The sequence below is a fragment of the Cavia porcellus genome, unplaced genomic scaffold (assembly GCF_034190915.1).
Source record: "Cavia porcellus strain 051 isolate PalLab524CR breed Dunkin Hartley unplaced genomic scaffold, mCavPor4.1 scaffold_2, whole genome shotgun sequence".
In the NCBI taxonomy this organism is placed as follows: domain Eukaryota; kingdom Metazoa; phylum Chordata; class Mammalia; order Rodentia; family Caviidae; genus Cavia; species Cavia porcellus.
Window position 1 is genome coordinate 33514829 of NW_026947485.1, and position 14547 is coordinate 33529375.

Consider the following 14547-nt stretch of genomic DNA (forward strand, 5'->3'; position numbering starts at 1 on the left):
ATGCTGCCAGTTTGAGGTTCTTTTATTCCATTCAGATGAAAATTATAAACCTACCAAGTATCGTTCAGCAAGCAGTCCTAATACCACCAGGTCACAGTGCCCTGGGGAGGTTGGGCGTGTCAAAGGTGGGCCCAGAGCCCAGTTTCACAGATCTCAGCCGTGCCAGAGGCCACACTTACTTCTTCAAAGTAGTAGCTGAAGTGACAGGAGTGAGGATGTGACACCATGGCTGGGGGCTGAGCCTCACTCCTGTCCTAGTGATCTGAAGGTGACTGTCTGCTAAATAACTAGAGAGAATGCTGAGGTCAGTTATTCCAGTTCATGGAGGGGAGGAAGAAGAGGAAAAAAGATAGTGAGGGTGGGGCATGACAGTTACTGATCAAACTATATAAAGCAGATATTCAGTCATTTCTTATCTGTTTCACAGGGACAGTGCTCTTCACACTGCCTGGCAGTTATTTGTTCCTTGTGTGTTGGATGGTGCTCCTTGAAGCCAGGGCTGAATCTTGGTACTGTGGTTCCCCAGCACTAGGGATGCAGTGAAGGAATTCCACCAATATAGTAGAATGAAAGAATGTTACCCAGACTGGATGCTACCCAGACTAGGAGCCAGAGGCATGCAGATAAAAATAAACAGTGTGGCCTGCTATCCATGTGAGGACCTTGGCAACACATATGATGCAACTAGTTGCTTACAAGCAACTAGTTGTAAGGTATAAGTACCCAATGGAACTTTTGTTTGCTCATGAAGACCTGTGGGCTCTGTGCTCTGCTGGCCCTAGTCAGACCTTTACATAAACCGGGAAGCTAGCATCTTGCTAAGATTACCTGCTGATGACTCTTCAGGCTCTGTGATCCTTCTCAGGACTGTATTTGAGTGAACTCAAGTAGCACTTTCCAGTCTGTCATCCCTAACATGCTGCACTGGTGTGAAGAGGTGCTACATGATAGATCTTCACTTTACAAGTTTCGATAGGTTGATTTCACACAATCCACCTGGGACACAAAAATAAAGCTAAATACAATTGGAGAGTAGGCAACTGAATCATGAACATTTGGAAATTGGGTAACGTTATCTTCTTGAAATTTCTAGCTTTAATTCTGTTTTCTGAGCTCCTGGCTAGCAGCTCTTACTGCTGCTCACGTGTTTTATAATCCCTATAAATGCAAAAGAAAGTGATTTGAATTGTCTCCAATATACTTCCTCTTTATCCCTCTCTACCTGCACACATGCACCTCATCCAGTAACCAGTGCTTTCCTTCACCTTGTCCATGCAAAATCTGAGGGTTCATCACTAACTTTTTTCCTTCAGCTCTTATCCAAGTTCTGCTGGTTTTCTCATATAAAATCTTCTTATCTTCCTTTCTGTGATAGTACTATTATTAGTAGTAGTAGTATTAATAGCAGTAGCAGCAGCAGCAGTAGTAGCAGTGACTAAACCCAGGGGCTTTGCATTGAGCTACATCACCAGCTATTTTTATCTTTTATTTTTTGAGACAGGATCTAGCTAAGTCACCAGATTGTCCAGATTGTTAAAATTCCTGATATTCCTGTCTCCCTTTCACAGGGTGTTGGGACTGCAGACATGTGCCACCATATCTGGCTAAATCTGTTTATCTTTCTATCTCCAAATTCACTTCCTTCTCTGCCCTGAGTTCCTCCCTTCTGCTATGATCTCCTTGTTGGAAGCTTAGGATTCCCCCTGTTCCCCTTTCTAGGAGACTAGATAATGAGAGCTGTGAACAAATGCATAGGCTGGTTTCTTACACTCCTTTGAACACAGTCTCCACTTGGCAGTCACAGTAATCTTTGCAAGACATTAATTTTATCCGATAGAACCTTGCTAAGTTTTAGTAAAAGGTTTTTCCATCACACTTAGTATCCAGTCCGTAATTTCTAATATGCCTTTTATTTAGGCATTGCCTGGATCATCCTTGATCACTATGAAGAGTTCATAAGCTCCTGGTTGTGTACCACCCTCTTGCAATATGGGTCTTCTCTAGTACACCACGTGTGCTCTTTCCTTCCCTTTAGCAGGTGCTTATCTACATTCCACACATTTGAACCTACAATCCTGCCACAAGGAAGATGAGGAGAGTCACCAAGAATGCAGGAAAAACGACATCTTGAGGTTTCCTGACAAGAAAATCATGGTGTCAATAGCCAAATCCCTAACATCACATCAGCACTGAATACTCACCCTGAGCACAGAGTATACACACACATACACACACACACACACACACACACACACACACACACACACACAAATTTGTTCCATAAATCATACCTAATGGGTGAGCATCTCACTGACACTTCAGGAAAGCAGACTTTTCCACTTTCTTAGGAATTGACTCCCAAACCACCAAAACAGTACACCAGCTACAATTTAATGAAATAAAATCTTTAGTGTTCTCACAGTACAGGAAGCCCCAAAAGCTCAGCTCAGGGCTGGCATGAAGTTTCAGGAATGTAACAGAGACCCAGAAGCCCAGACCTTTCTCTTTCTTCCCCTGTGCTTCAGGCAGCAGCTGGATTCTAATTTCAGGCACATCGCCGCCCCATGGGCTGCTGCCCCTACAAGATACAGAAAGGGGAGTCTTTGCCTCTCACTAGCCAGAGCTGTCACATGGCTATTCCAATGGGGAATGTTGATCCTTTAGGTCTCAGAGCTTCTCTGGAACAGAAGACAAGGGAAGAAACCTCAGAAACAGAGGAGGTTGAGTCAGCACATTAGCACACTAGAGATGACACACAGAAATCTGCGGTGCTGTCACCGTCACTATTTATTTCCATAATTAAATGCCCTGTATGTGATCATTTATTTAGGCTTCTGCCTTCATTTTATTTACTGCAATTTCTATAGTAAATTTCATCTCCCAATATTCCTCTCAATTTTCTTCATACGTTAAGATGTCTTCACATATATATTTAACAATAAGTCAACTCAAGAACCTATGTCTTGTGTTCAATAGAGGAACAAGCATATACTGAAGTGTAGAGCTATTGTTATAGGAACACAAATGATTTTCCTCCACTTTCTGCATGCTTTTTTGAGATCCCAGTAAAGTCAACCTTCTACTGGAAATTAGTGCCATGTAACTCATGCCTCTGAAGGACAGCAGGTGGCAGTGCAGACTAAGAAGTGACTGATGAATCAGATGCGCTACATTACTGGAGTCCAAATCAACCAGTCTAATTTTTAAATTTGTGCCTTACACAAGCCCTTGAGCCACCAAACCATTAAGGCGTTGACCTCATTCTCAGAAGTGAGTGAGGCATAATTCCCTACTTTATTTGGCTTACTGATATTCAAATCCTTCTTAGATGGGAGGCTGCTCACTGAAACCAGAACTATGTTGCTGTCAAATACAACATCACCCAAGGCATTTTCAATCTATTTTAGGAAATAAAGGAGAAAAAAAAAAAAAGACTATGACTTTGTATTTGTTTCCGAAGTTCTAGATTATTGTGAAACTTCTGAGGGTGGATGTTCAGGAAGGGGAAAGATCTAAACAAAAACCTGTATTTAAGGCTTCAGGCTCTGAGGGTCAGAGCTCTATTTTTTTTTTTTTTTTGTACTGTAAATCAAACTCAGAACATTGTACCTGCTAGGCAGGCACTTATGCCACTGAGCTATAACCCTGGCCCTCTATTATTTTTTCTAATCTAGAAATGTTGAGTCTTAAAAAATTAAGCAAACATATATGAGAAGCACAATAGTATTTTTAAAGACAAAAAATAGTGACACACTAAATGCATTGACATATATCCATTTGTCTGAATCAACTGAGACTTTGACATATGAATAGATATTTAATCAGCATGAAAGGATTAAGAGACAGGCAACATTGTGCTCTCTCTAGGTCCAGGGATGCTGAATTTAGCAGAATGAAAACTTCAGTGTGTGGGAACTAACATCCTGGATCTCGGTGTTTAAAAAAGCTGCTGAAGCCAGAACTTCTATAGCCAATGGCCCATGCCTGCAATCCCAGCACTCAGGAGGCTGAGTCAAGAGGATCATTGTGAGTTTGAGTCCAGTCTGGGCTACCAAGTGAGATCAAGGCCAGTCTAAACTGCATAGTGAGACTCTGTCTCCAAAAGACAAAAAAAAAAAAAAAAAAAAAAAAAAGATTCTGAAATTATTTGGAGAAATGTGAGTGATATTCTGCCCTAAATAAGACAAATGGTTTTTCGTCCCACATGTTTACACATTTTCTGTCTCTGTTATTCCTACTTAATCCTATGTACACCCATTGCTTACAAGGATTTGTTCATATAAAGCAGTACAAAGGATAAAACTCGAAAAGTGATGTGATGATCTGTGATCTCAGGAAATGCTGTGATCTCAGCAAAGTAGGGAAGGTTTAAGAATTATGGAATTTGAGATAGAATGGTGTGAGATAAAGATGTAAAAATAAAGCATGAGGAGGATTAGCCAAAGTAAAACACCAGTATTATCAGGGAGGGCAGAGCCCACAGCCCAAAGATGCTACAATTTACTGTTTCTCCTTGAAGAATAACTAAGATTCTCATAGACAGAACACATGTAGAAAGAATTTCAGAAAAAAAAATTGAGTCCTGTAAACCACAATGAGAAGCTAGCTGGTTTAGTCAAGAAACTAGGAGGTGTGGGGATGGGTGCATGAGTTTCAAAAAGTGCTGCACGTGTTTCATAACACTTCATGAGGAACTTTGTCCTCTGGAAAAACACATGTGTACTGTATTAACAGCATATTTGTTCATTAAATTGTCCAGTGATATCTACGTGCCTTTTTGGTTTATAATACAGTACTTGAATTCAAATATCTTGGCATCATTTTATCCTTTTATTTAGAAGAAGGGCAGTGAGTACGGGGGCTGTCAGATGTGTAGCAGGAGAGTACTCGGATATCTCTGTAAACTCTTCAGTGCTTGTGGGAAAGGTGTTTAGTCTCCATCTCTGAGACCACTGGATAAGACAACGGGTAGACTTCCACAACAGGGAGAACACGCATATTGGCAAACTTGTTCCTTTATTTGGTACTGGAGATTGAACCCAGGGCTTTCTCACACAGTTTCTCCCTGGCTCTTTCCCATTTTTTATAGTGTGACAGAGTCTTGCTAAGTTGCTCAGGCTGGGCTTGAATTTGCAATCCGCTTACCTCAGCCTCCTAGAATGCTAGAATTACAGGCCTGTGCCACCACACCTGGCTGGCAAAATTGTTCCTCATGCTTCTTTTGTTAAACCATAACCACTGTGTCTTTTTTTTTTTTTTTTTTTTTTTTTTTTTGCTTCAAAGAAGAGCTGATGTGAGAGGGAATGTCATCTTTTGCAATGGAGTCAAAATCCCTAAGGAAGTAACCTTAAGTTGGTACCAGAATTACAGAGAATTTGTGACAAATGTGAAGACTGATTTGGAGAAATAAAAAGGTCAGTGACTTTGAGAAACAGAAAATTGCAAGAATAATGACAAAAATAGAGGCTCAAGAAGAGGACAGTAGGTGACTTGCAGAAGAATTTGGCAAGGAAGATCACACTACCTAAACACATAGCGAAGAAGTCTCACTAACATTTGGGAGTGCACATAAAGGACAGGAAAGTGACAGGGACAGACTCATAGAAAATCAAACTGATAGAATTGTTATTTAATACAGTTTGTAAGAAAAAGTTTGGGAAACAAAGAGGCTGATGACATGATCTTGGAGAAAATCCTTATAAGTCAACAAAGTGTTAGAAACCAGTAAAGCAGAAGGAAAGATAAAAGACAAATCAGGAGAGTGCAGTGCTTACAGGTAAATGAAAAGGTGGATCTAAATGAAATGACTGGTCATTCTTACAAAGAGCCTCAGAGAGCTGGGGGAGAATGTGCCCATGCAACAAAGATGTTTTGGCAGTCAGATATCCGTCCATTTATTGTTTGGATTAGTTTTGTTGCTGACTTTCTGCTAAAATCAAATATAAGCATACTTTGGTAGTAAAAAAGGCTCAGTGGTGGGAAATGATTTTAAGGAGGAGAAGAAATATGGCTTCCAATGATGTTGGTGAACAGGGCAAACAAAGAAGTATACATGAGGAATCTGTGGAGCGATGCAGTGTCCAAAAAAATGTGTAGCAGAATAATCAGAAGGCCCCCACTGAATTTCCTCTTGACCTTTTATTTTTGCTGAAAAATTTAACCTATCTCAGTCTCAATTTATTTTTATTTATTTATTTTTAATAGAAGAAAAGACACAGAAATGAAACACAAAAAGCAAAAGAGACAAACAAATAAAAACAACAAACCCAAAAGAGTAACAATATAGGATTTCAAAACAAGATGATAGGAATTTAACAATGGTTGTAATGTTGCATATTGTTACATTCAAAAGGATTACTTAGATTACCAGATATAGACATGCAAAATTGATCTAATCATATGAATATTAACTGTTCTTTTCCAAGAATCAGTAATATAGTCATATACTGGAATATATACTGGAATCAGTAATATAGTCATCTTAGCTATCATATATATATATATATATATATATATATATATATATATATACAAATGTATGTCTTTTTCCTTTTCCCTTCCTTCTGCTTTCCTTTCCCCATCCCAGTTTCAGTCTCAGTTTATTAATGATAAAAACAGTAAGTCACACTGGTCCTCTTAAAAGAATTAAATATATTTACCTTGGTAAGTATTCAAAAATATTAAATGTATTTTAAAATCTATGGTTTCAGTTATCTAAAAATGTCAAAATTTTAGCTGCTTTGATTGGACATATTTGTCTATGTTGTTACATTTTTTGGTATCCTTTTACCCTAGTGGCTTACGGTTTAAACTCTTCCTCTAAGCAGTGAGTCATAAGAGATACTGCTAAAAGACTAATGACCTTAAATGAATTGTGTCCTTAGTGGCTGATTTCCAGATGAAGTGTTCCTATAAGCTTAAGTCTGCTGAACAATTTATTTAGGTGTTCTAAACAAAGCATGCCATGGAAAATTCACAGAGAATCCCAGTTGATCCCTGTGTGCAGGTGAAGATAATATTCTGTAATTATTATCATCTGTTAATCTCCAGAAGCAGCTTTTTATGTAATTTACCTAAAACAAAACAGTAAAAAATACTCATAAGTCTCCTAGAGCATTCTTTAAAACACTACCCATCACCAACCATATCACTATTCTCTTTGATACTATAGGGCTTTCCCTTGCCTCAGCTGGCTTTGCTATGTTGGCTGAGAACAATTTCAGTGCTAAACTTCGAAGCTAAGTCATCAATGTGTCACTAGCCCCCAACCCCTAACTCTAGAGAACATTTACTTCTCTTCTTTGACATATCTTCAATAAATTAAGATAATGGTCCAATAGAATCTTCTCAGGTGGAAATTGGTCAAAGAGAATATAATTGATCCAAAGAAGTTGGTAGCAAATGGGAAAACAAATCCAACCATGCAGTGAATAAGTGGCTTACATTTATTTTCAGAAAAAAAAAATTTGCCTGGAAACCATTGACTTAAAAAAATAGTGGTGTCAAACATCCCTATCCTTTCTGTCTATCCCGAGTGGAAACTGGAAATCACGTGAATGGGAGTGTTTTCCTATTTCAGAAGCTCGGTGGATATGATAAAGCTGACCTGGCTTGTGGTAGGAAGAGAAGGATGTTAACATTCTCCAAGTACCCATACGGAAGAGTCACAGTCTTTGCTTTTGAAAGTAGTATTAAAAATAGATGAGGAAAAAGAATAAGCTGCTGAAACTTCTGCAAATTATTTGGATGAGTGATTGCTAGTAGAGTAGGGGGAGGCACATTTATACTGCACCTTTATTACAGGGACTGGTCTTACCAAAGAATCAAAGTATGATCAGGAGAAAACAGTGACACATGTCTGAGTTGTGAAATTTTCCTGAGTTGTCTATGTTCATAAACTGAAAACCCAAGTAAATGTCTGGGAATGAAGCTGTCTGTATCTCGTGTATCTAGAACAAGTTCACTGCTTCTCATGAGTTTGGAAGGCTCCCTTGAGAAGTGTAAGCAGCCAGGGAGCTGATGTACAAAGTAACTTGACCTTCCCCTAAGGTAAAATAGACAGCTCCTCTCATCTCCCATGTAAACACTAAGGCATGATGTTTTGTTGAAGATTAGATGTTCTTCTGTTCCAGATCTAACCCTTCCCTCCAAATTCTCTGTACACAGTCTCTTAGACTGATTGTATAATTAATGATGCTGCAGTTGTTGGGCAGTCTCTTCTCTCATCAGGAGAGGGGGTTCCACCCTGACCTCAGCTTTCTTCATCTTGACATTTTTCTACATTTCTTCAACCTCCACCATCCTTCCTGTGGAGTTTCAAGAGCTGTGCTGGACATGCCATGTCCATTGTTTAGTAGAGACCAACTCTGTTGGTATGAGTGAATAATGGATTTCTTTGTATGCTCACAGGGGTTTAAAGCTCAATACAGGAGAAGAAAGATCCTGGTAGGTCAAGAATATCAAGGCAAATCTGTTTATAAGAAAGAAACCTTTCACTGAGACTAGCTGACATTGTATTGTTGTTTAATTCTAATTTAAGGTGTACTGTCCACTGTACCATCATCTTGAGCCTTCAGAGTCTGTCTCATGCAACAGACTAGTACAGGTGGAACTTTGGAAGGACTAGGCAGTTGGGCATGGGGAGTGAACTGAGTGAATAGGAACACATGATGGACAACCACTATAAAGCACGATGCAGCTAAGTCATCAGGGATTTTTAGGATGTAAAACATGAGGGCAAGAGGTGGCCATAGCTGATGAACTCTAAAGGTGTGAAGGAACAGGTCATGGGGGTGCTAAGGGTGAACACATTGGATTTTCCATGGAACACAGCAATATGTTGAGGCCTCCAGTGCAGGGAGACACAGAACGTGGTGCCTATGGGGACAGCTGGGTAGGTAATACACAGAGTATGAACTCCTCCCTTCTACATGGACACATGAATGCTATGATGTACTGGGTGTTATTATTATCCTTGCCATAAACTGGAGAATGATAAAGATGAGACACTATGCAACTCAGTTAAACATCAAAATAAATACAACATGGAGCCAGTATTTAATTATAAGTTTTATTGTTGTTGTTGTTGTTGCTATTGTTTTAATTCCAAATTCCCAGTTCTTAACTAGTAGCGATAGCAGTTCTGGAATTACAGAGACTAGATTGATAACATAGGTGTTTGACTACTGATGAGCTCTTATCATGTAGATTACTTACATTAACAAATTAACTTATTTGATTCATAAAGAGGAGAAGGTTATTTTTTTAAAAGCTATTACCTGCAGAATCATGAAGCAATTTGAAAAGAGTAAATCACACTATTCACCTTCACAATATATCCAGGGCTGAACAATGCCAAACATTGGGGGAATTCTAACTTTTTCAAAATTAATTCCAGAATTTCAAAGAAGAAAAAGAGTATTCATACACAAGTATATTCTTTAAAAGCATCTTTTTTATTAGCTGTAAGAATATAATCTGCATTTCTATACAATCCATAATGTGAAAGCCTGATAGTAATTTTACAAGCAATGCAGAATCTCAACATCTGTACATTTGCTCAACTAAAATATTAGCAAGTTGAAAAATACAATCTTAGGAGAAAGGAATGCAAAAGAAACCAACTTTCTTTCCCAGAAACATGGCTTCTAACAACAAGAAGCACAATCCAGAAAGCATAGCTAGAGTGAAGTCTGAATCTAAGGGGTGCAGGTATTGAGAGACAGATAAGAAACACTAAAGAAGGCCCCTAGTTAGGTAGCCAAATGGCTCTGAGCAGCCAGCACTAACACAGCTGTATTCAAACAGGTAGAGTCACCTGTTCAGTTACCCTGATTTAGGTGACTAGAACCTAGTAACCTGCAGAAAGATCTCCCTGCCAAGACACTGGACAGTAACTAAAAATTTAAATTTAAAAACCACAGTGATTTCCTGTTTGTGTAGCAATTATATTTTCCCACAACACCATCATGAAGCACATTTTATGTAAACTACTTAATAGCACAATGATTACTAAACTTGAGCTTGTTCAACCTGGACAAATGTAGTTTCCTGGAAACAAACTATGGAGAATGAAAGGAGAAGATGCCGAATCTTACACAATTAATCCCAAAGGTGGTGGCCGTCAAGGGCAACTCCTTTTCTATGGGACTTTCCTGTAAAGTCTGTCCTGAATATGGGATGCTTTCAGCTACTTCTGTTATACAACTACTACTTGCCAGGCTATGCCATTAGACCAAGGGCCTTCAACTGATTTTGCAAAACTACATGCAGACAAAACCTGAAAGTTATCTCTGGCCTTGGTTTGTCTTGCCATCTCTGTGATTTTAGTCCTAAAGTTAAAGCTCTAGAGAGAGATATAGAAAAGCTCAAAGTTCCACTACAAAATGAACTGAATTATAAAGCCTTTTATTCTACCAACAGGTATGTCAGCCACTGGTATCTTAGAGGGCTTCAGATATGTGATTTATTGGGGAAATGATCTGTAAAGGCAGTCTACATTTACAGAGGAAATCTGGGTATAAGGAATTAAAACTAGATTTATCATTTTATAACTCCTGCCCCAGGATCCCAAATCCAAACAAACATGTCGTGTGGTGAATCTCACAGTTGAAGTCTTTAAGATATAGTTAGTACACTGATTTCTAGCATATTCTGCTGTGATACAAATAAAGAAATTAAAAGAAAACTAAGTGCAGTGAACTTCCTGAAATCCTTGAAAACACACAAAGGTCATTTGGGCATGCACTTGACTGGGAGTCAAAAAAGTCTTTCTTTTTTTAAAATGGCAAATTACTTCGTAAATTCTGAAATATCCATGAATAAAATCCAGTTATCTTTTCCCCCTAAGTTTGTTTCATTCAGAAGCACAATTTTTGTTTTGAGTGCATTTACTTTGAAAGTTGCATGTTTACTCAAATTTTAAGTGTGTTTGAATTTTACATATATTTAAAATTAGAAACGATGTTTTTACAAGTAAATTTCTTAAGTATGATTATTAAATCAGTGTTACTACTAGGGTAAGTAAATTTAGAGATTTAAAAAATACTAATGGGGGGGGGCACTGGGGATTTAGCTCAGCAGCACAAGCGCCTGGCAAGCGTGAGGTTGTGAGTTCGATCCCTGATACCCCCGTCCCCCTGCTAAAAAGAACAACCAAATAAAAAATACTAATGGGGGAGTTTTACTTTTCTGAACAGACTGTCATTTTGATTTTTGTCCAATCTACACTTAATATCAATTAGTTCTCCTTATTTGTTGCTAGCGTCCAGATGATGTCCAAGTCCAGCGAATGATAAGTCTATAAGAAAACAGGGTTAATTATGATATACAGCCTTCATTGTGGAGTCAAATGTGATAGTATCAGCCCCAAAGACTTCCATGGGTCTGGGAGAGGTGTCTTGCTGTGTTAATTGAGTGCTGACAGGCAGACAGATGGGCCCTTCATCATTCTCTTTCTTCTTCCTTTTGACCTATTTTCTGTTCCAGTTATGGGAGATGTTCTGAATCTTTTTCATTTTGACCCTCTGATCCAGCATCTTATACCGTGCAGGATGGTCATCAGTTTTCTTTGGAACCACAGGTGCATAGGAACTAGATGCATAAGCAGGGCGCTTAAAATGGCGCAAAGGAGGCTTGATAACTGGAAGTCACAGAAAGAAAGACAGAGAACCATTAGCCTCACCAATAACATGGCATGACCTACATATTGTGGTCAACTTTTCTTGACTTGTTTTTCTCTCTAAGCCAGAAAACAAGCAGGGCTGGATCCTTACTGGGTATAAGCAAACTGTATACAGATGAATGAACAAATGATCAACTTAGTCTCTCAGTAAAAGACCAGAACACCCTAGAGGTAGACATCTATGACCCCAGTGCATAAACAGTCTTTGATGATGAACCCATGGGTTAAGAAAATGAGAGGGCATGTTGGGGTCACTTTTGAGACCAACAAGGAAATACTGGGTAGAGCCGTATCACTAACAACAATTACCACTGTACACTTTTAGGGATAGAAAGTGACAGTTCTAAAGTGCTAATTAAAAATGTATCACTGAGAAAATATTTGCAAAATATATAGAAAGGTCTTATATTCAAAGTAGAAAAGTAATTCCTAAAGCTAAACAAAATAAACCAATTTAAAAATGACCAAAATATTTGAACAGACTTCTCACCAGAGAAGATATATATGTCAAACAAGGACAGAGAAAGATGCTAAACAGTTTTGATTACTAAGAAGTTGCAAGGCAAAATAACAATGATATTCTATTTTATATTTCTATGCAAAGGTACAATCCAGTGATAATAGCAGTCGTTAGTAAGCACGTAGAGCACTGACAATGAACATGTTAGAGAGCGAGTGCACAAACTACAACTCAAAACCTACTTATTTATCAGTAATTAAACATGAATACTGACATTTTGGTTTGGCAAAAACAATTGTTGTACTCAGTCGCTGGAGTGACCTGGCTCTCCAGTGGAGAGAGAAGACTGTGTGCCTACTTGAGGCGTGCCTGCCTTGAGTTCACCACTGAACTGGAGTAGAAAGAATTCTAGCAAAATGGTGCAGCCACTTTGGAAGATAGTTTGACAGTTTCTTATGAAGCTAGATAGCCTTACCATATGGTGTAACAATAACCCAACTGATTGAAAAACCTAAGTACACATACAAATCTGCATATGAATGTTTGTAAAAACCTTATTCATAAGTAACCCAAACTAGAAACAACTAAGATGTTCTTCAGCATATTAATGGATAAATTGTAGTACATTTACACAATGAAATCTCATACTCAATGATAAAAAGGAGATAAATTATCAAATCAAAGAGATGGATAACTCTTACATATATATTTTCAATGAAAGTAATCAGTGTGAAAATAGCATATATATGTATATATATATATAGTACATACTTATTATACCTTACAGTATATATTATATATGTTATAGAGGAAGAAATTTTCTTAGTTTTCTTAGAAGAGGTCATAGAAATCCCAGAATGGAATACAAAATATAGAAAAAAATATGATTACATTTCAAGTATAAGAAACAAATTCAGTGAAGAAGATGAAAAGTAAGATGTTCACCTTAGTAATTCTGGATATGAACTCAATCTGTAAAACCAAAGGCTAAAGAAGATATATACATGCATTGTATTTTAATTGATAAAATTGTTTCCTACATAGGTATATGTTGACAATTCTAGTACTACTCTACACATACCTGGAATTGCACAATTATATCAATGGAAAGAAAATGGAAAGAAACTTTGGCATGGAAATTAAAAAAAAAAAAACAAGAAAGCTAGATTGTAATAATGAATTGGACTTCAAGTCATCAATATACACAAATATGTAGCATAACAGGAATATAGATTTCATAGATACATGCATGTACCCGGGTTAGCATACACATATTTATTTCTCTGCTTCACCAGTATCTTAGTCACTTTTTACTCATCGCTGAGACAAAATACCTGAAGCCCAAGTTGGGAAAGGAAAGGTTTATTTCTTACAGTTTTTGGAGGTTTCAGTCCACACTCAGTTGGCTCCCAGGCAGGCAGGCATGGTTGGGCCACCTTTCATGGCGGCTGCAAACAGCAAGCCGGAACCAGCAAAGAGAAAGACAAACCTTCTTCCTGCCATTACATCACATCCTGGCTCCACCCCCTATGTGGGTGGAGCACTGACAACCATCAATCCAAGCACTAGACAATGAACCATCACAAATGCACAATGCAAACTCATGAAGCCTGGGGGACACAGACATAAACCATGACAACCAGCTATCAGGCTGTAGATTAATGAAGTAACAGAGACCTAGAAGCCTGAGTAGCAGCTAGTGTGTAGTTACAGGCTTCCGAATCATTCTCCAATGAAATGGAACAAGAGTCCTGGAGGAAATTCTAGGACAAAGGAACAGAATATATAAGATACACTTGGAGTATGCAATACAGCCCTAAAATTAAAAAATGCTGGAAAAATAGCAAACAATGATAGGCAGGGAAGTTTCAAATGAAATATCTAAAGGGTTAAAATATTCAAAGGGTTAAAAATAAATGCCAAAGTTGGAATAATTTGAGTGACAATGAATAAAAGTAGTTTCAGATTTTAAGGGAGACTATAAAATAAATATCCATGAGTCCATACTGGAATACATAAATAACTAAATAAGTAAATAATTTTGAAAATAAACAAAGGTCCAAGACAGATCTACAGATAATTGATATAGATATCCTACTTTCAAGGAGGAAGGGACTAGTCTGGGCCAGACATAGTGACAATTTTGTAGAGCATTAATCTAGAAAGGGGACAAGAGAGTAGTTCTATAATAAATAAATCTAATAAATATAACCTTTTCCAGAAGATTAAAGTTGACAAAACAGCAGTAAGTCACATTGGTAATAAGCATCCTTGATACTACAGAATTGAAGTTAGTATTTTGTGATGAAGAGGAAGTTACTCCATGGTTTTCCTCCAAAAATTATATAACCCCATTCTAATAATGAGAAAACAGAGACATCTGAGAAACAGAGCCAAGTACACA

The 14547-nt window shown here is 37.9% G+C and overlaps 1 protein-coding gene across 8 annotated transcripts in view; it reads right to left on the reverse strand.

Annotated features, from left to right (window-relative positions):
• Window positions 1–9056: 9056 nt before the first annotated feature.
• The window catches only part of Pde1c (phosphodiesterase 1C), a 599125-nt gene continuing 593634 nt past the window's right edge, over window positions 9057–14547 (reverse strand). For all 8 annotated transcript variants that reach the window (XM_063240413.1, XM_063240402.1, XM_063240411.1 and 5 more), the window contains one exon: window positions 9057–11641. In XM_063240413.1, the coding sequence (XP_063096483.1) occupies window positions 11472–11641 (170 nt within the window). In that variant the 3' untranslated portion in view covers window positions 9057–11471. The remainder of the gene's footprint in view (window positions 11642–14547) is intronic.